Below are 23,182 nucleotides of genomic sequence, written 5' to 3'. Positions count from 1 at the left end.
TGGATATATATATATATGCATTGCAGTCTTAATTGTTTCAAAAGAAGAAAATGATATCTGATAAACTAGTTCATCAAGTAACAGGTAGCTAAAATAATGTTTTCTTATTTTGTTATATCTTGCCTTTAGATAGATGGATAGATAGATGCACCCACACATACACACACATACTCCAGAGTGACTAAAAAGGAAAAAAAACTGAAAAGAAAGAAAGTCTCTGTCTTGGCAGTCACAGTCACAGTGAGGAGCTTTACAGGCGTATTGCCATTGGTATTAAGGACCGCTGTGGTGTTTCTTGACACACTTTTGCTGACTAATTTGTTGGCTGAAAGTCCTCAGTGTTGGTATCTCACATTAAGGATGTGCCACATTGTTCATTTTGGCACGCAGTTTTGTTTGATTTACCTCCTTTGCTACGACCCTCAGGGGTTTCTGAGTGTGTCCCATAACTGAGCCTACCCTTTAAATTAGCTTGTTGATTCAGTGGGCCTCTCTTGAAATGATGTTACCAGCCCAGCATACCACAGTGTAGAAAATCACACTGGTCATCACAGAGTTATAGAAGATATAAAGGATGTCAGTACCCACATTAAAGGAACACAGTTTCCTGATTAAAAAGAGTTTGCTCTGCCTGTTATTACATAGTTTCACTGTGTTGTAATACCAGCCTGTCATTGAAGTGGACCCCAAGTACTTGCAGGAGTACACCACCTCCACATGCACTCCCTGAATTGTGACCGGACACAAAGGTTGTTTGGTGCAGTAAAAGTAAATAAACAGTTCCTTAGTTTGCAGACAACTCTCAAAGTTCTTCAGTCGACTCCTCTCCTCTGCCTCATTCCTCTTATCAATACACCTGTGACATAATCTGGTGTTTTATTAATAGCTGCAGGTATACAGAGTGAAGGGAAAAGGAGGCAGGACTGTTCCTTGTGGTACTCACACCCACATCAGAAACACAGTCCTTGATAATAATATACAGCTTACTGTTTTCTTATTTGTGAATTATAGTTGTGAACAGTGCAAAATATGTAATGCTACATGCAGAAAGGACACCCCTTGTCCAAGTTGGCTCCATCACACCCAAGAACACACCATGATGTGCTGTATAGTCTTTTTATCACACAGGGTTGGTGATGTTGGGTACTTACACATACTTAAGTTCGAACAGTAGTTTCTTTTTTTTTTTGTTAAGGGATGAAACAGTTAGCTACTGATGATTGACTCTTAGAAGAGATAAACAAAGTATGAATTTTTGCTAATGCACTGCTAATGGCATAATAATTTGCTAATGTATTAAGATAAATGTAAGTTACATAAAGAATTTTGTTTTGTGCAACTGATGCTCCTAGTAAGAAGCATACACTCCCACTGCAGTGCAATTAGTTTTATGGGACCCAACTTAATACTTTGCAGCATGGTACTTGGGCTGTCAGATCGATTGTCACCATTCAAATATAATTCAGATGTATTATAAAATTGTGTTATTTATGGGCAAAATATCAAATTTAATGTAAAAAAGAGCAGTTGTTTACTTAACATTGCATATAAGAAGTGGCTGGGCAGGCAGACAACTCGGAGAACCCAAGACTATCACCGTGGTAACCCCATTTAATAGCAAACCAAAAAGACAGCCAATAACCACACAAGCAAAAATTGTGTGATTACTGGCAGCAGTTAGTAGGTCTGTCCTCTGGATTGGTCAGTTTGGTATCTGACACCACCTTCCCGGAGTGAGCCAGCTTCATATTCTGGGGACTGGAAGGGGCGGGGCTTCTCAGAGGGACAGGGTCAGTCATCCCTTTGGCTGTTGAGGAGGAAGGAGACTGGTCATCACCCTCTCTTCTACTGGGGATGGTACTGCATACCTCGTCAGAGCCAGGAAGGTGGTCCACAGATGTGCATGCATAACACACACTAATTTTGACATTGTGTTACTCCAGATACAGCATGCAATTTTGCTGGGTATGACGGATGTGTTTTTGTACATCACTTTCACAATTAGCCTGTTCAGAATTTTGAATGATTACCTCATGTCCTTTGCTTTGTAAAAGCCCCCCTTCACGAAGCATTTTAAGACAGATTTTATTTTACCTCACTGCTTTGCTCTTGGATCAAACAGTTATACTGAGAACAGATTTTTAAATACATTTCTAGCACTTGAAAACTGTCATTCCCTTCCATTTATGTTAGGCAGAATGTTCTCTTTTGGCCTGGGACACCTACAGATTTTGTTTTTCTCTCCAGCTTTTTAAAAATTTTTTCTGTCCACCCTGACCATCAGTCCATATTACTGGACTGTCATTTAGAGATTTGAAAAAGAAAACAATTCTATTTTTAAGTTCTCTATATTTGTATATATATAATTATATATCTATCTTTAGTAAGTATGCATTATTTATTTTGCCTACTATGTATGCCTTATTATTCTTATCTAAATTTGTTTTTTGTTGCATGTAACTATTCCTTTGTCATTTTGTAAAGCATTTTGAGCTTCATTCAATATATAAAAATAGAATGTGCTATAGAAATAAAAGGTGTTGTTGCTGTTGATTCTGTTCTGATTGGCTCCTGAACCTCAGACATTTGACTTAATGCATCTTTGCAGCACAGTTTTTTTATATGATTCTGTATGTTACAGAAAGCCAGTCTTGTCTAGTCTAGTCTAGTATAGTGACTTTATACATCAGATGACTGTTGTATCAAGTCATCACTGCATTTGGTCCAAGTCATGATGCTGTCTCAGCCACATTTGAAACCTGATGTAGGCTTTTTACACTTTGTGAAGTGATGTAGGCATGATAAGCAGTTTGAAACGCTGAAGCTAAGAAGTGTGACTCAAATTTCAGGCTACTGTCAAGTATAACACCATAACTGGTGACAAAGAACTATAAGGCACTTTGACAGGATGTAAAATTCAACAAGAAAGCCTCAAACATCATGAGTTGTATTGTGCTTCCATCCTTGAAACTTCACAAATATTCTAATTAGTCAGTGTTAATTTGAGCCAAAGCAAATTGCTTGGGGTAGAAGGTAGAAACAAACATTTTTTCTGGGAAGATGAAATGCTGTTTTGATTAGCTGGAAACGTACCAAACAAAATATGCCCCTTAGATATATTTCTTGAAGGGGATTATAAATATTATGTTGACATAGTTAAGACTTGTGGCTTTGCCTGGAAAATATTAGGGAAACTGGTCTTATGTTAGGAGTGTGTTATAGACCACCCAATTCAGACAGTAATTTCAACACATCTTTTTAAATAATATCAAAAAGGCAAGTTTACAGGGGGATATTATAGTCATGTGGGACTTTAATTAACCAAATATTAACTGGGATAACCTTGCAGATGGAGGAGCACAAGAGTTTTTAGAAGTAATCAGCGACTGTTTTTTAACACAGCATGTTAAAGCACCAACACGGGGTGAAGCCTGTCTGGATTTAGTATTCTGTAATAATCAGGATAGAATTGAGGGTGTAGAGGTGACTGAACCACTAGGGTCAAGTGACCATAATGTAATACAATTCTCAGTATTTTGTAAGAGTGCAGATGCAAAGACTAAAATTGTTAAGTTGAACTTTGGTAGGGCTAATTTTGAGCAGATGTGACAAAGTCTAAGTAGGATAGACTGGGATAAGCTTTTAAATGTGGAGACAGTCGAGAAGCAGTGGAACAGGTTTAAAAATGTTTTACATGTAATGCAGGACAGATACATACCTAAATTTGGAATTAATAGGAAACTAAAAAAAACTCCATGGTGGATTAATAAAGATTTAAAAAGAAGTTGCAAAGGAAAAAAGTGCTGTATAAGGCATATAAGACTAATGACTGCAAAGTGAATCGTGAAGCATATGAGAACATGAAGGCAACCATTAAGAAAGACATCAGGGAGGCTAAAAGACAGTTGGAGAGGAATATAGCAGATAAGGCGAAAGAAGACCCCAAGAGATTCTTTCAGTATTTTAGTAGTAAAAGAACAGTTAAGGAGGAGGTCAAGTTCATCAGGAATAGTAAAGGGGAATTAAAAGATACAGACAATGAAATAGCAGATGCCCTAAACTTACATTTTCTGAGGTGTTTACAAGTGAGCAAGTGGATAACCTCAGAGCAGTAACAGGACTACTAAGGAGGTACTGAGGGATTTGGAAATTGTAGAGGGAGAAGTGCTGCTCAGATTAAATAAGATGAAATCAAACAATTCACCAGCACCAGATCATATTTATCCTCGTGTTCTTAAGGAGGCTAGTGAGTACATATATAAACCCTTGACACATGTTTTTAGGAAGTCACTGTGCACTGGAGAGATTCCAAGGACTGGAAAATGGCAAATATCATCCCATTATATAAAAAGGGTGACAGGGCAGATCCAAGCAACTATAGGCCAGTAAGCTTAACATGCATCACAGGAAAATTAATGGAAGGAATTATTAAGGATAAGATTGAGCAACACATGGCAAGGACAGGAGTTATTCTGAACAGTCAGCATGGGTTCAGAAGAGGGAGGTCATGTTTTACTAACATGTTGGAATTCTATGAGGAGGCAACAAAAGGATACGATCAAAGTGGAGCTTATGATATTATTTATCTGGACTTTCAGAAAGCATTTGATAAGGTGCCACATGAGAGGTTGGGCATCAAGTTAAAAGAAGTGGGAGTTCAGGGTGATGTTTTTAGACGGGTGCAGAATTGGCTCAGACACAGGAAGCAGAGGGTGATGGTGCGAGGAACCTCATCAGAACTGGCCGATGTTAAGAGTGGTGACCACAGGGGCAGTGCTAGGGGCTGCTATTTTTAATATTTATAAATGATTTAGATAGGAATATAAGTAACAAGCTGGTTAAGTTTGCAGATGATACCAAGATAGGTGGATTAGCAGATAATTTGGAATCCGTTATATCATTACAGAAGGACTTGGATAGCATACAGGCTTGGGCAGATTTGTGGCAGATGAAATTTAATGTCAGTAAATGTAAAGTATTACACATAGGAAGTAAAAATGTTAGGTTTGAATACACAATGGGTGGTCGGAAAATCGAGAGTCTACCTTATGAGAAGGATTTAGGAGTCATAGTGGACTCTAAGCTATCGACTTCCTGACAGTGTTCAGAAGCCATTAAGAAGGCTAACAGAATCTATACTAATAAAAGGCAAAGCCCTCACTGACTGACTGACTGACTGACTGACTGACTGACTGACTCACTCACTCACTCACTTACTCACTCACTCACTCACTGACTCACTCATCACTAACTCTCCAACTCCCCGTGTAGGTATAAGGCTGGAATTTGGCAGGCTCATTCTTTACAGCTTACTTGCAAAAGTTAAGCAGGTTTCATTTTGAAATTCTACATGTAACGGTCATAACGGTCGATAAAATGGTCGACAACGTCCGCCATGTTGAACTTTCTTATTTATGGCCCCATCTTCACGAAATTTGGTAGGCGGCTTCCCTGCGCTAACCGAAACCGATTTACATACTTATTTCGATGGTATGACGCCACTGTCGGCCACCATATTGAACTTTCCAACGTCACTAATTTTCCAACGTCCCATGTAGGTAGAAGGCTGACCCCGTCTTCACAAAATTTGGTAGGTGGCTTCCCCGCGCTAACCAAAACCAATGTACGTACTTATTTCGGTGGTATGATGCCACTGTCGGCCGCCATATTGAACTTTTCAATGGTCTTTGTTACTTATGGGCCCATCTTCAAGAAATTTGGTACGCGGGTTCCCAACGCTAACTGAATCCTACTTACGTACATATATACGTCCATAGCCTGCAGCTCGGTCACCGTGTGAGGCGGCATTGGGTCCCCCATCCCAATGCCTCCCACGTTGTTGGCTGCCTGCCTATATAAGGCTGTCTGTCGCTCTGGTCTCTACATTCCCTTCCTTGCTTCGCCACGGGATTCACATCTCCCTGCTGATAACTACAGCCTTTTTATTTAATCTATGACTTCTCTGCTGTTTTATTGTTCGTTTTTTACGATTATAGTTATTGTTTAGGTATTTTAGACTTACTTTACATTGTTCAGGTACCCATTTCCTTTATCATTCCAACCGCATCCCCCATTAACATGTCTATCGAGGTGATCACCATCGATCAAAGAACTGTCACTTACTGAGTGGTTTCCATGCCCAGAGATGGCACCTGCCTTTTCCATTCTCTGTGTTACATATTGCAAGGCCATATCAGGCTCACTCTTGATATCCGGAGGAACATTGTGTCTTATGTATTGAATGACTGGGACAGGTTCAAGGTGTGGACTGATGACGGTACAGGAGATAATTATACTACACAGGAGCACTAGAAGAGTGAAATGCTTACGCCCTTCACCTATGGTTCTGCATGTGAGTTGATGGCTGCCGGTGAATTGTTCGGTTGTCGCTTTCAAGTGTACCGAAATGGCCAAATATTTTACACCTTTCGACAACCGCCAATGCCTCTTAAACATCTTAGATTCACAGGTGACGATTTCAGTAGTGGACACTTTGATGTTTATGAATGTTTAAACTCTCAAAAGCTGGATGTGAAGTTATCGATGAAACTGGTTGTATGTTTACAACGCTTGACAGATGCCGAATGTCACTTCAACACAACAAGTCCTGCAAATACTGTCGTAATTGAAACAAACCATGAAACTCAAACCAATTATGACAGCAGCAATCCAAGCTGTGAGATTTGAAACAAGATTACTGTTCTCATGGCCAACTATACGTTGCATGCTCAAGAGTAAGCGCAGCGAACAGCTTGGTCATATTACAACCAGAGGGCCGAACTCACAATGTGGTATACAAAGAGATCCTTAACAAATAATTATTGGTATATTTTCCCTCAGTTTAAAACGGTTTAATTTTCTTCTTAATAAAAATTTTAAGGCAGTACTTGTGCAAGGCGGGTATTTTGCTAGTGTCAGGATATATAGCACGATGTGTGAAGTGCAAGTCACAGGAGGTTCTGCTCAGCCTTTATAATGCACTGGTGAGGCCTCAGCTGGAGTCCTGTGTGCCGTTTTGGTCTCCAGGCTACAAAAAGGACATAGCAGCGCTAGAAAAGGTCCAGAGAAGAGCGACTAGGCTGATTCAGGGGCTACAGGGATTGAATTACTCAGGAAAGATTAACAGAGCTGAGCCTTTACAGTTTAAGCAAAATAAGATTAAGAGGTGACCTGAGTGAAGTGTTTAAAATGATGAAGGGAATTAGTCCAGTGGATTGAGACTTGTATTTTAAAATGAGTTCATCAAGAACACAGGGACACAGTTGGAAACTTGTTAAGGATAAATTTCGCACAAACATTAGGACGTTTTTCTTTACACAAAGAACGATAGACACTTGGAATAAGTGACCACATAGTGTGGTAGACAGTAAGACGTTAGGGACTTTCAAAACTTGACTTGATGTTTTCTTGGAGGAAATAAGTGGATAGGACTGGCTAGCTTTGTTGGGCTGAATGGCCTGTTCTCTTTTAGAGTATTCTTATGTTCTAATTTGTTTCTGAGATTGTTCATTTTAAATGGGGAATAGCCTGGCTATGCTGTACTAGCAGAGGACCTCATTAACAAGTAGAAGATAAGGAATCCGGGATAAACTCACCTCTGAAATAGCTTAAATTTCCATTGTATCTAAACAAAAATTTTAGATATATTACACATATACTACCTAAAGAGTTCTTACAAATTTTAAGAATTTATTCTTATGTCGCTTTTTTTTACTAGCAGCAGGAACTAGAATGAGGTGGATTGTTCCATTATTAGCAAGAATTCAAAAGGAGTTTTTACTTGTACAATGATAACTTCAAACATAGCATACTGCTATTAGCACACCCACCAGATAAGTAGATATGGAGGAAACTGCTGTGGTGCTAAATATTGTTTTTGCCTCTTTTGATGGTCATCTTTTATAGTTTGTATTTCACAGAGGCAGTGCCGGTTTGGTTCACTGGTATGTAGATTGGCCCTATATAGGCAGCAATGGCGTCATGGGCTGTAGTCAATCAATGATTTCTGAGTTTTTAACCCGACTGTGGCAGGTCACACATAAAGAGTCAAAAATGGTTTCTATTCTCTTTGGAGTCCTGCTCTGTTCCCTCTTTCCTTTGTGAGTGCTCCATCTGCAGTGTTCTAACTAGTTCCTGAACCTCTTCATAAGGGTCTATAGATTCTTCTTGTTCTTTCTTTTTAGCTCTTTTCTTCGAGGCCCATGGCTGAATGTTGTACTCAGTCAGATTTTATGCTCTACCTAGTAATCCAGATCTATTGTCAAAGTTTTTTGTTTCAGACCCCCCTCATTATCTTTTATGTTGATCCTTTTGCAAACTGGGCGGTGATTTTTGAGTGTCCCCTCAGCAACTTCACCAGTGTCTCTATACTGGAGGAGGCAAACAGACTGACTGACTACATATCTTTCTCTTACTCTGTAATTTCAAAGGCCCAAGTGGTGATCCTTTATTCTGAGAATTTCTGGTCCAAGAAAGATTGTACTGGAACATTTGGAAGCATCAGACACTTTGAGTTTTTTATTGTCCAAGTCTTGAGGTTTCTTCACACCTTGCAGTGTCAATCTGTTGTGTAGCTACAATTGCTCCTCACAAGTGCAAGCTTCTCTTGCCAGCGCAAATCTGTCTGTTAGTGATCAAGCAACCCTATACTTCTTAGAAATCTTCTTTCTTGCCTTGTGCACCTCGTGTGCTATGCAGCATCCTCCGATATTAATCAGTATCAGCTTGGGCGCCTAATTCCCATAGGTCTCCTTTGGAATTCAATATTTTGATTGTGATATTTCACTGTATTTTCAAACAAATGAAGAAGGCTCAACAAAGTCAAATATTTCTTTTTGTTTTTTTTAGTGTGGCAACAAATTTGGTCTAGGATATATTTGGACAGTAAAGTGCATATTATTTAATTTTCACTTTTATTGCATGTGCATGAATAAAGAACAGCAACATGTCTGAGCAAAGAAAGATGATTTTATTATATATTATGTTCATAAGAATTACTTCTGATTGCTTTGAAATCACTTCAGTTTAATTTTGCCAAGCCCTCCTGACTCACTAGTATGAGAACCCCCTCCCCCCCACACACACACACACCCACCCACACACCATGTGATGTACCGCTCGACTTGTCTTGATGTCTAGTTATGCAAGATGTTAAGCTTTTTTGGGCTACCCCTCCATGTAAGGCACTCTAGGTCCAAAAAAATCCCCTCAACCCATATGTAGTGTGGGAAATTGCATCCTTATGATAAAGAGTAAAATAACAGGTGTCTTCAGCAAAAATGATCAGAAGGACTTCAGGTTGTGCAAGCCAATCCCAGGGGTTCACCCTCTAATGGGATATGGAGGATCATCTTTACAGCTTTACACAAAAATTTGAAAAAACAGGGATCAGTAATATACTATTTTTAATATTTGCATTCTTTACCAGTGGTCCTACCCTTCTAAGAGCCATTTGCAGAAGGTTAAAAATGGCAGTTTTGAAACACAAGCACGTGGGGTATCGTTTTAGATTTTTTCAAGGTCAGGGATTGTGAATAGGAAGTTATTCTTGATTTTGGTCCTTTACTAGAGATATAGTCCTCTATGGACCTCTATAAGAGGGTGACAAATGACAAATTTCTATTACAATTTAAAATATTTAGAATTTAAACATTTAAACTGCAGCACACATTTTAATATTTCCTATACTAAACTCTTCTTTTTTATTTTGTACTTATAGCTTATGATGTAAATCATTAGATTTACTATGAACACCCAGAATTAACGTGGTTTACGCTATTTCAGACTTTTCAGTTTTAAATACCATTCTTGTTGGAGCACTAGGAGTATTTCTGAAACATCATTTGGAACATTTTGGCTTATGACATTGAGACTCATCTGTTTACTTGCTGTGTATATCTGTGTATCTGTGTATGTGACCATGTCGTTGTCCTGTTGCATGTTTGTGTAAATGTAAGAACCCTAATCTGATCATTTGAAGGTGCTTCATCTCCAGATATGGAGGCCAATTATGGGGGAGGGCTGCTGGATATGGTGAAAGGAGGGGCTGGAAGACTCTTCAGCAACCTGAAGGACAACCTGAAAGATACCCTGAAAGATACATCTTCTAAAGTGATGCAGTCTGTAGCAAGGTAAGGATGAACTGCTGTCTCCTCTTGTGCCTGAATGATACCATTCACCATTTTTAATGTTTCGTTTTATTACATCATGAATAAAATCTATTCATAAATTTTAAATAGGTAGCCCAAAATTATTAAGGAGTGAATACGGTAAAGTTTGATGTGAGGCGTAACTGATATATTAAAAATGAAGGCTTTTTCATTTCACATCCCAGCTGAGAGTTGATCTTCTCACAGAAGACAAAAATTAGAAATTACTTGGCAATGAAGGCTTGCTTTGTTTTGTAGAAGCAGACATACATCTTTCTCTTTTTTCCTAACTCACTATATCTCTTTCTTCTCTTTCATTTTCTATTTTACTACTGAAAGGGGCTTTTAGTAAATTTCTGTCTATGTCTATGGCTGTACTTTCCATCCATCTCTTTAGCCATCGGCCATCATCATTTCTTTCTTTCTTTCTTTCTTTCTTTCTTTCTTTCTTTCTTTCTTTCTTTCTTTCTTTCTTTCTTTCTTCATCACTATCCATATCACTGCAACCAAAATTAACTATTTCTAAAACTGATAATTGTTCATTTCCTACTATATGTCCCATCCCCTAACAAAAAATATTTGATTAACTTTGACAGCTTACTCTGTATGTTTCTGCTTGGCCCTTAACTCTACATTCTAACTACCAGGGTTTTCCAATGACACTCTATACAATAAAACACTAAGGTCTGTGTGTGGTTTATTACTTAGACCAATATGATTGGTCAGTTTGGCTTTGGTGATGTGATCAAAAGAGGAGGTTCAAAGGTGAGACACCCAAGGAGGAGAAACAGCATAGGAGGCACACTGAGAGTCACCTTCACAGACAGGAAGTATAAAAGCAGACGGGAGGTGATCAAGGTGCCTTGAATATAATGACAAAGTGTAAAAAGCAGGCTTAACTGGAACATGCTTGAGAGATACAGTGCCATTGAAGAGACGTTCAGACACACATGGATATAGAGGAAAGGTGCTGAAGGTACATGTAGAGTAAGAGATAGCTAGTATTTTTAAATTACTCTGTTACCAGTTTTTGACAGGGAGCATGGTTAGTTGTGTGTGTGTGTGTGTGTGTGTGTATATATATATATATACTGTATATACAGTATATATATATATATTATGGAAGTTGACCCGGACACAGACAGGCAGACACGTTCATGTCACCCACAAACACGTTTATTTACAATATGTACAATAATAAATGCACCACAAACCCCCAAAGTCCCCAAAGTCCTGGCCACACAATGCCTTCCTTTCTTCAGGCCGCCTCCTTGCCTTCTCCAGCTCAGTCCTCTCCGCTCCCGACTCTCGCCCTGAATGAAGGGAGGCGGCCCCTTTTATCTGCACCAGGATGAGCTCCAGGTGTTCCCCGGCAATCTCCCACTGACACGCCCCAGCGTGGCGGAAGTGCCGGTTGTTCTCCCAGAAACTTTCTGGGTGTCCCTGCTTCTCTTCCCCCCAGCACTTCCTGGTGTGGCGGAAGTGCTGAGGTCCAGGGTCCCCAAGGCATTGGGGGGCCTCCTGGCGGTGACCACGGGCCCCTACAGGGTGGGGCTTCCATGCCCTGAACCCGTGGCCCCCAAAGCAACCAGGAAGGCGGCCCCCACGTGATCCCAGATGGGGACACGCCCACTTCCGGTCCTCCAAGGCGTCCCGGCCGGGTCGTGGCCCCTGGCATCCTCGACAATATACTGTATATATATATGTCTGTGTGTGTGTGTGTATATATATATATATATATATATATATATATATATATATATATATATATAATTTATGTATTATAGGTTTAAATATGTCTTCACAGTATGTTTGGACGGTGCAGGGATATGTTTTGTTACATTTTGATAGTAGTTCTTCAGTAAGGATCTTAGTAATTGCACAATAAGTTAAAGACAAGTTTTGAGTAGGACCTGGGCTAGAACACTAAACAGCTAGTTTATTCTAGATACTGTAGATTTAGATTTTCATTTTTTGAACTTGCTATTTTCATAATGTGCAACATGAATGTAATGCTATATATATTTCTGGTTTCTGACAGCATTCTGAAACCATATTTGGCTTTTTCTCTATTTCAGTTATACAAAAGGAGAGCTGGATATTTCATATATCACCTCTAGGATAATAGGTATGATTTTGTTTGTAAACTGTTTTCACCAGTAAGAATGTACCTTTGTTTATTTATTTTTAGTTCAGTGAATAACGGAGTGTGTGTGTGCCCTGCGGTGGGCTGGTGCCCTGTCCGGGTTTTCTTCCTGCCTTGCACCCAGTGCTGGCTGGGATTGCCTCCAGCAGACCCCCGTGACCCTGTGTTAGGATATAGCGGGTTGGAAAATGACTGGCTGACTGACTGACTGAATAACCTAAAGATTGTGTACCTTTATATTAATTCATCAAAAAGAATCAGCTAATAATTACTGCAGCTACTGTCTGCAAAATTAATTTTGCTTTAGGAAATACTACATGAAATTAAGATTGAATTATCTAATTAAATTATGTGTTTATCTATTTGTTTTCTTTTCCTTAATTGAATAATTGTTATATTAGTATTCCATCCCCTGAGGAAGACTGAACATTGAATATGAATTTATTTTGTTTGCCGACAAATTCATTATGTACTTTATTTTATAGTTTGCTTAAAAATTTGCAAATTGAATTGTGGCTTTTAGATGATGTGGTTGAATCTGAGTGTATTATTTAGTCCTCACAAGATTATAAATGACCACATCAAGTCTTACATGCAGGAGTGGATATCTTGGCAGGCTTCAGATTCTGGGAAAGGCCTTTCTCAATTTAAAATCCTGATCTTGCTTTAGTTTTTTTTAGAGCTCCTGAAAATAAAGGGACGATGTATAATAATGACTGTCGTTTCTAAATAGCTCATGCAATATTTTTAATAAACTCCTTCAATTAAAGCTGAAAGTCTACACTTAAATCACAAAATGATTGCTCAATTTCACAACCATTGTGGTGGCATACAGAGCTAAAATTATACTCTTATAAACCCCAGTCAAACCTTGGAGCTTTGGTGAACAATGCAGTAACATGAAGTGTTCTATTTCCTGGGAGAGGAAGGAGGTTTATTTAAGCACTAGCTGTTCCCGGCCACGCATTGCTGTGGCTCAGTCTGGTTAAATGGAAAAGAAAGAAAAGAGAAAGCGCACGTTTCTAATATGTTTAATTTCACAATGCTTGTGGGTATACAATATTTTTTGTTGTTCAATTGTCAGCGTAGATATAGAGATTGTCTGGTTTGCTGACTCTAGAACATGCAACATATAATTGTCCATGTGAGAAGCATTCCGTGTCTAGATCTAAACCGCACAATTGTAAAGGTTAATGGTGATTGCAAATGCAAATCGAATTGGGAATTGAAATCTCTTAAATTGAAATGGTATATCCGTTGGAATCATGAGAATGCGAGGAATGAGGACATCTTCACCTTTGAAAGGTCCCGTCAAGAGTGTTGCTTCTATGACGCTGCTCATTAATTTTTTTACTCCAAGCCGCGTGCCGTTGCAAAGCTTTGGGTGGTTGATATTTCGGAAATATGATAATTGTGACGCCGATTTTCAATTGCAGAACGTGCGGTGGCACCCCTGGCAGATCGAGTGAATTCAAAAATTCTGTTGGATAATTAAGCGCTTCATCTTTTTCCACAACAGTGTCGACGGACTTGTATGTGACTGCCTCGCTTTGAATGTTAGACTGAATAATATTGTTAAGTTTGTTCCCAATTTCCAGCAATTGATGTGAGAATATCTCAGCTGATCGATCGTTTTGTAGCTGGACACGCATATTTGTAGTTAATTTTAACATCTGTACATGTTGCGATAAAGTAGAGTATTTCAGGCAAGCATTTATTTTGTCCGCTGGTGTAGATTGAAGAATTACAGGTAATGTTTGCCTGAAATCTCCTGCAAGCAATATTAATGCGTTCCCAAATGGTTTGATGTTTCCACACAAATCTTGAAATGACCGATCAAGAGCCTCGAGCGATTTTTTTGTGCGCCATTGTGCATTCATCCCAAACAATAAGTTTGCATTTCTGCAATACTTTTCCCATTCCGGAAGCTTTGGAAATATTGTGCGTGGGAGTTTCAATGAATTGCATGTTCAAAGGCAATCTCAAAGCGGAATGAGCAGTTTGGATGTGACGTGTTGTACGCGTCATTAATGCATACATCCCAGTGTCGGTCGTTCTTCAATAAATTTAGAGCTTGACATGCACTGCGGAAAGTGGTATGTGTAACGCCGTTGACAATTCTCAGTTGCTGGAAAGACGTTGGACCGGGCACATTTACCAACAGCATGCGAAGAAAGAAGCATTCATCTTGATTGGGATGCACGGTGTACAGTCTGCCTATCGTAGTTTATTTGAATATGCCAGGTTGTCCGTTGACTCGCTCTCCTTGTTAGCATCGTTCAAATGATTTTCTACTCGCATTCCATGTGTAATACGTAGGAACCTCCAAATACAGCAATGTTTTCACAAACACGTCATTTTGACATAACGTGAAGAAAGCAGTTAACGTTGTAGCCGGTGGATTCAGGGCTATTTGTTGCACATTTGCAGCCGTGAAATAAACGCGTTGTCCATATTCTAGATGTACTGCTAAGTGAACAACAGCTGGACTTCGTTCATGTATGGGAAATGAAAGAATCCGCTATACAGCTTCATTGCTGCTTATGTATCTTCCCCAAAAACTTTATTCACGTACTTACAAATGTATTTGATCGATTTAACGGAGTTACAGTGTTGCTTTTACGTCCAACAGATGGCGCTGTTTTTCAAAAAAGCATGTTTTTACCAGTCACAGGTGTGACATCTATATAATAGTAGGTATATTAAAACACGAGCGTATTCGAATGCAACGTTGTGTCAAAATTTCAAAGCAAACGGTGAAGAACTTTCGGAGATTTAAGATTTTGAACAAACGAACATTTACATTTTTATTTATATGGAAGATTGTTGGAATAAAATATTTTGATATTATATCCTTTTAGATCCAAGTATCTTTCTTCTTGAGGTACTCCGAGATCACTTTAGAATTAGACATTATTACATAAACTTATTATGTAATAATAATAAAACACAATGTTCAATTAAAATACATATGTTTCAATAACAGGTGGCCAATTAACCATACAGTAGAAGAATCATATATAAACGTCTACGTGTTGAAGTGTGTCTGTCTGTCTGTCTGGCCCGGAAGTGCGAGGCTACAGCATGAAGATCAAAGAAAGCGACTCTGTCACCAAAGTGAAACCGCTGAGAAAACAGAAACTGGCTTAGCCGCTAATACACAAGCAAGGCGAGCACATCGGCAAAACAAAACGTCCGAGGAGAGAGAACCTTTCATAGCTGCTAATGCAAACCGATGTGATTGATTGATTGAAGTGCCAGAATCCATGGTTTCTAGAAGCCTGGACGTTTCACATCATGGGCTTACAGAGCTAGTTGTTTTATATTTACCTAATTACTAGTGGAATTAAAAATAACACCTGAGGGCTTTTGCATCTCAATTTAATGTTTTTTGGAAAATTCTAGAAGAATAGAGCATAAGGAGGTCTTCTCCGCTGAGTGGTCTATTCTCAGGTCATCTTTTTAAGTTCCAGAGATCTGGGATCAGACAATGTAAACAAGTTTGCCAGTGGCGGGACAGTGTAACATTCATGTGTATTTGACGACTCAGTTAACTGATATAAAAGGTTTAGCTTTTCACATTTTAATTTAGTTCATCCAAGAGTCAGTTATTACATTTTTGTTTATGAAATAGTTTTGTAACAGTGGGTCATATTCAAAAGTAATAGCGATAATAGAATGCAATTCCATATGTTACATTAAATACATGCTTTTTAACAGCACTTTACAATGGAGTTAAAAAAGGAGCGCAAATCAGCCTATGGTGGCTCAATGGCCTTCATGCACAGCACATTGCAATTCAAGTGATGTGAAAATGACATTGATAGGTGTGTGTTAATGGTGGAGGGTCTATGACTAATTGTTGTTCAGTTTCCTTAAACATAGCATTTTTTGTATGTGTACCCAATAGAGTAGTACTCAAATATTAGCATTATTAATACAAAATAACCAATACTAGCATAAAATAAGTATCAGTATTACCCTATGAAAGGAGAAAAGGAACTGAAATAAGTTCCTCATCTATCTTTTAATATTAGTTAAAACACAGCAATTCATTAAAATTATATAAATAGGTAAGAACTTAGAAAAGCACTGATTCTTTGTATAACGGGAATACGAATGGTACACAATGAGCAAGAAGATCAGGGGCTTGATGTTATTGTTTGTGAATATCTGGGACTGGAAGATTGGGGTGGGTGCCAGAGATCAGGGTCTTACGCCACTGAAGCCTTCCACCTCCCAACGTATAGGCACATGACAAGATGACTTGACATGCGTATTATGCAACACGAGTAGCGTGAGATTTTTTTCATGCACTCCAGCACCATATAGGCCCATTCTATCAGAAACTTTTAGTACTGTATCTCCATTTTGCTTGAAAATTTGAGATTCAAATTTTTTTCTCAATCATCACCATAAACTACATTTGGTGAGTAACATTTCAAAAAGTGCCGTCTTTGGGTGGAGTATTCTTTCAAAGTACAATGTAAAATACACAAGGTGATCTGTATACAGTAATACTAATCCTTAATATTAAGTGCTATAAAAACAAGGAAGAGAATTAATATATATTTACAATATGAAATTGTGAAGAAGGGTTTGTAACAAAAGGGAAGGGGAACTAAAATATAGTATGGAATAGAGTGAAAACTTTAGGGAATTATTTATTAGCTAGTAGTTGAAGGATGAATGGTATTTTGGTGTGCAACAAAGCTAAATGAGTGCTTACTGAGACTTGTGAATTTGTGTTTTCAGAAGTTTGTAAGTGTCTAAAAAACAGGATTATATAGTATAAGCAGTTAGACAGGAATACTGGATATTTTGATATAGAAGATGAAGAGTCTTGAAGACGATTCACAAGACGATTCAAGGGGGCACAGTTGGAAACTTGTTAATGGCATTTTTTGCATAAACAATTAGAGAGTTTTTCTTCATCCACATAGAATAAACAGTGTCATAGACAGTGGGACTTTAAAAACCTTCAAACCTTGACTTGAGTTTGGGTGAACAGAATGGACAAGTTTGTTGTGCTGAATGATCTATTCTTGTCACAAATGTTCTAATGATGTTAAGAAGTCAAGGAGATGAGCCAGACATTTGGTGTGATTTAATGGTCTCACAGAGGAGCTGATTGCATTGTGTTGTCAGATAACAGCTCTCTTGATTTCACATACAGTGATGTCGTATCCAGCTGAAGGAGTAGAAATTGGTTATAGAAATCATATAGAAGATGTTAGATCTTTCCTGGACTCCAGACATATGGACCATTACACAGTCTTCAATCTTTCACAGAAACTGTACCGTAGTGCCAAGTTTCACAATCGGGTAAGTAGTTTCTTTTTTTCCTCAAAATAGTAGAAATTGTACATTCTGACTTCAACCAAAAATTAAAATTGTGAGGTCTTTTAGCTAATCAGAATGATGGCAGTAAGGTGGAAGAACAGTGAGACTGAGGTTAGGTGCTCCAGTTTTCCTAAGACACATCAAAGATGTGTACAGTATGTAAGGTGTACTGGTGACAGTAAGTTGACCAGTAATGTGTGAGTGTAAGTGTGTGTGTCAATGTGTCCTAAAGTGGACTGGCTCCCCTTCCTGGGTTGGTTACTTTGTCCCAAAGCTGTAAGATTAGGCTCCTGCTGTGTAGCACCAAGTTGGATTAAGCAGGTTTAGTAGATGAGTGGATAGAAAAATGGTTGCAACAATGAAAATTAAAGAGCACAGTGGTGCAGTAGTAGCATAGCTGCCTCTCAGTAACGAGACCAGGGTTCCTGTGTGACGTGTACATGTTCTCCCTGTGTGTAAGTTTCTTCTGAATGTTCTGGTTTCCTTCAACTGTCCAAAGATATGGCAAATTGGTGACACTAAATTGACCCTAGTGTGTGCTTGTTTGGTGTATGCGTGTTTGTGTCTTTGTGTATGTTCAGCCTATGATAGACTGGTGCCCTGTCCAGGATTTGTTTCTGCCTTGTGCCCTATGGTTGCTGGGATAGGTTCTAGCACCCCCTGCGAACCTGGGTCAGATAATGATATGACAATGAAAATGGTTTTGTGGACAATAATTCTTTGTAACTGTGTCAATAATTGCCAAGATGTCAAGGGCTTCATTGGTAGCAGTCACATGAAAAACAATCAGAATCAGATTTATTGGCCAAGTATGTATGCATACAAGAAATTTGAATTTGAAATTTGGTGACTCTCCAATTCTAAGTTACATAATGGACTTACACACAACAGTTACTCACACCCCTGAGATAAAAAAGGGAGGTAGCAACCCAAATTTCCTTAAATAAATACTCTACCTAAACATGGTATTTTTTAATATGTTACTTACCCCATGTATATATTTATATATGTACAATTGTTAAGAAGGGTATAGGGCAAGACATACTAAAGAATAAAGCGAAAATATTTAGGGATGGATTTATAAGCTAGTAAGATATATAGTACTGTGGTCGGTGCTTGTTGAAGTGTATTTAGAGCATTAGGCATCGTCCATGCAGGTAGTTAGTATTATTTGACTTTGACGAAATGTGGAGGGGTCTGGAGCACACACCCCTTCAATAGCACAAATAGCACCCTTTGTGTATATACCTCGGTACTTAACGAGCGAGCATGTGCCCCTTAGTGTATGGAATATGCGCACACTTTTACTTTCATAAGCAGCGCCCAGTGGGTTTTGCCACCCACCATCATAGTTTGGGTAGTTGGTATTATTAGACATTGACAACCTGTGTATCACGCATTGGTGTTCGGAGTGCCTTCAGAACAAACAATGGTGCTCTTTTATGCACATTTTTTTTATAGTTGAAATACTTATACTACCTTTCTGGGTTCCCCCTCAGTGTATGAAGCATACACCCCTTAACTTTCATAAATGGCACCCCTCAGATGATGCCACCTTTGTAGCGTAATAGACTGACCAGCTCTGATTGTGGTGATGCCACTACCATAGTGAATTGTAGAGAAGGAGGGGCTGTTGAAACCTTTGTATTCTAATGGAACAAAGTTACAGAACTAATTTTCTATCTTAGCTGAAATAATGTAGTTTTAATTTCTTAAAAATACAAATTTCTATATTTTACACAGAAAACATTTTTTTTTGTTTATTTACAGGTTTCCGAGTGCAGTTGGCCCTCCAGACAAGCCCCAAGTTTGCACAATCTATTTGCCGTTTGTAAAAATATGCACAACTGGTTGCAACAGAACCCCAAGAATGTGTGTGTCATTCACTGCATGGTAAGGAGAGTTCCTAGATTTTGTTATTTTTAACATTAGTTTTGAGTGTATTTTTGTTGTGTTTGTATATTTACAGTATTTACCTACACATCTGTAAGTTGATTTGAGTAAAAGCATATTCTGAAAAAAAAAGTCAAAGAAGTATATTTAGATGTACTTTTATTAAATGACCATCTTAAAATAGTAAAAAGTCAGCTTTGCCATATTAAGTTATATTGTTATACAGTAAAAGCTGATGGAACAACTTGTGAGCAAAAAAACAAAAAGTTTTATACAAAAAGTATTAGTTCAGATTTCAAGTCCTTAATTTAATTGTGTGAGCCATGTAGAAACTAAAGTGTTACTTGATGCTGTATATCATATTTTTCAATGTTTCTTATTATTTTGCATACCGTTGTCTAAGGATGGCCGGGCTCCTTCAGGTGTTTTGGTCTGTGCAATGTTCTGCTTCTGTCATCTGTTCAACAACCCAATTCCTGCCATACAGCTTCTCAATTCTAAGCGACCTGGAACTGCTTTGTGGTCATCTCATACAAGGTATTGACTTTTTTGATGAGCACATTTTCAAGCATTGTCTCCTGAGAACTAACAATTTAATTGGCAAGGAGATTTCTCTTATCCTATACAGGGGTTAGCAAGGTCAGTTGTGGGGTACCCCTGTGGCTGCAGGTTTCCAGTTTCACAAATCAATTGGTCAACTTTACTTCCAGTTGATCTAATTGTTTAATTTTATCTGTATTCAGAAAAATGTGCTTGTATTATATTTACATTTAAAAGAAATTCAGAAGTGTGTATTTTTTTGCTATAGCTTTGAAAGTTAACTTTCTTTTACCATTTTCTTTTTAATTCACCTTCCTCTGTGTAGGTATATGCTTTACTAGGTGTACTACCTGTATAAAACAGATCATAATCTAAGTAATCAATGTAGACCTCAACGTTAAAGTTTTCAGTGCATCATGCAATGCATATGTCTCAGTTATAAGCCATTTAGCATGAGATCTGTAAAAGCAATGTTAATGTTTGTGATGTGCCTGCTGTTGGAATGACAAATGCAATTCATTTCATTACTGAAACTGCTTGTGAAGCGCCATCTTTTGGAATCACAAAGACATAGCAACTGGAGAGACACACAGACAAGACACTTATCCTTTTATTAAGGCCGATTGTTTCCAAATACTGACGGTGGCAAGTCTTGCAGACATAGGTGGAAATGACACTGAATGCTAAATGGAGCAGTCACTTTAGTGTCATTTTGATTTGTTTGCTTAAATAAGGCTTAAATAACCAGAACATTAAAAGTGTAACATCTATATATATCTATATATATATACAGTATATATATATATATATATATATATATATATATATATATATATATATATATATATATATATATATATATATATATACAGTAGGGCTTTGCCCGCTTGCTTTGCTCACCAACCCCTGTGTTTGGTTAATCGGATATATAATTTACATTTTTTTTTGCACTTTTACTTTAAAGCTTCATTTAAAGCAATATTTTTTGGAGACACATTGTGACAATGCAACGTATAACTGCCTGTGAGTGAATATTGTTTCTGTTTCTCTAAGAAATAATCCAACTTTTTCTAATGTTTGTCCCTGTGATTTATTGATTGTCATAGCAAAAGCTATTCTCACAGTAAACTGTAAACATTTTAATATGAATGGCAGATCACGATCTCCTTTGGTGTGTAATGTTATTCACGGAATATATACATTACCTTTCTTTTTTCCTGTTAAAATTTTCATTGCTTCTCTGTGATCATAAATATACAGCTGACCGAATTGTGTATTCTTTGAAATTCAACTTGTCATTTCTTTAACTGTTGCAGGACCACAGATTCTCATAGTGTATGGTCTATTATTGTGTAAATCCACTTTTTGTGCATAAGAATGATGTGAATGCGAAAAGACTCTACTCTTTGCCTTTTATTTCTGACCTCGATTTGTCCTGCTCTTTTTTCAGTTACACCTGGTTCTGATGATTAATCACCTTTTGTTTTGCTTTAATGCGATCTTTTCTTTGATACTGTAGCGACTGACATAATAAAGTGTCACAAAAGTTTTACTTGAACAATCACTGACTTCGTAACCCCAAACACAACTTTCTAGCACCTTCTCCAATCCCTCATCCCCTGCGTCTCACCCCCCCTTACCGCATCAATCAATACCCCGCTATCAGTCTTCCGTGCTGCACTCCGCCCTCCCTCAATCGGACCGAACAGTCACTTAAAACCAAAAAGGCCGCAACCTGGCTGGGACGCTGCAATACTTTTGAATTTTACTGGTTTCATAATCTCTCACCTGCCATTTTTTCTCTCCAGCGCCTTTGGGTGTCTATTCTCCGTATTGTCCTTATACGCTTTATATGTGTTGAGAGCACAAAATGTTTTTTGATGAATGTGCTCTTATATGATATCTGTTGTAAGTAGAGCATGTTTTGCAAGAATCCCATGTTCCACGTCCACGCGAGACGGCCCTGGGACAGTCTCTTGGCACCAAGTCTCATGTTTATGGTCCCCGCAAGATGCTCCGTGGCAAGTCTCTTTTGTCTCTTGGGTCTTTTAAATGTCTTTCGAGAACCTCTGAGAAAATCACGTATCATCGCCTTGCTTATGCATTCCAGGATTTCTTTTTATAATATATATATATATATTGTAAAAGGCACTATATAGCGCCCGACCCGGCACAGACTTACGCAGAGGCACGTGTAAAACAAACAGGCTTTTATTTTTCTCTTCAGCCGTGGGGCACATCTTCCCTGTGTCCCACAGGCCCAACACAGTCCCACAAGCACAAAACACAGACTTTAAACAACCCTTTCTGGCACCACCACTCCTCCCAGGCAACCTCGTCCTCTTTCTCCTGATTCTGGCCCCTCAGTGGTGGAGGCTGGCTCGTTTTATACCCCACCCGGAAGTGTTCCATGTGCTTGACCACCTGGTCCTAATTGCACCTCCGGGTGGGGCTGAAGATTCGTCCAGCCAGGCTCTTGAGTCGTGGCAGCGCCCCTAGCGGCCACCCCCTCTCCCAACCAGGCTGTAGAGGACTCCATGTCCCATGAAGCCACGTGAGAGAGTAGGAAATGAACATTGGCCAGGGAGGCTGCCACCTAGCATCCCGGTGGAGGTATTGAGCTGTCCATGATGGCTCCCCCGGAACATATGCAGCAGGGGCGTCCCGACCAGGCATGGGACCCGGCTGTCCGTCACAATATATATAATCTGTCTGTCTGTCTGTGTATGGCTGTCTGCTTTTCACGAGAGAGCTACTTAATGGATTTTGATCAGGTTTTTTTCTATAATTTGCTTGAACATTCTATTGATTTTGCGATTTCTCTTATCACGCTAAATAGCATAGTTCGGTTGCGGCACCGATTTATTCGTGTGAATTCGAGAGACAGGCTGCGGGCCGAGGGAGGGGGAGGCAGGGCCCTCAGGAGTAGGGAGCTGGGTGGGTCCTCCTCACTCACACGCCAGCCTCCGTTCAGGTTGCTCTGCCTCTCGCCATGTGTTGGAGCGCAACTTGCCTCCACTTAGCTAGCGATGTCTGTTTGCTCAGCAGACATTATCATCTAGATATTGTTAAGGAGTAATGTTTGATGTTTTTGAGAGAGAGATCATAGCTA

The 23,182-nt window shown here is 38.8% G+C and overlaps 1 protein-coding gene across 9 annotated transcripts in view; it reads left to right on the top strand.

The window, feature by feature from the left end:
* dnajc6 (DnaJ (Hsp40) homolog, subfamily C, member 6) overlaps positions 1-23,182 on the top strand; it is a 135,729-nt gene that overhangs the window by 52,815 nt on the left and 59,732 nt on the right. For 6 of the 9 annotated variants that reach the window (XM_039734946.1, XM_039734945.1, XM_039734944.1 and 3 more), the window contains 5 exons: positions 9,980-10,130; positions 12,227-12,276; positions 17,471-17,619; positions 19,408-19,530; positions 19,928-20,067. In XM_039734946.1, the coding sequence (XP_039590880.1) occupies positions 9,980-10,130; positions 12,227-12,276; positions 17,471-17,619; positions 19,408-19,530; positions 19,928-20,067 (613 nt within the window). The remainder of the gene's footprint in view (positions 1-9,979; positions 10,131-12,226; positions 12,277-17,470; positions 17,620-19,407; positions 19,531-19,927; positions 20,068-23,182) is intronic. The other 3 variants (XM_039734947.1, XM_039734941.1, XM_039734943.1) reach the window with 2 other exon arrangements.

Source organism: Polypterus senegalus, chromosome 14 (assembly GCF_016835505.1).
Source record: "Polypterus senegalus isolate Bchr_013 chromosome 14, ASM1683550v1, whole genome shotgun sequence".
Taxonomy (NCBI): domain Eukaryota; kingdom Metazoa; phylum Chordata; class Cladistia; order Polypteriformes; family Polypteridae; genus Polypterus; species Polypterus senegalus.
This window is presented reverse-complemented; position numbering and strand designations above follow the sequence as displayed.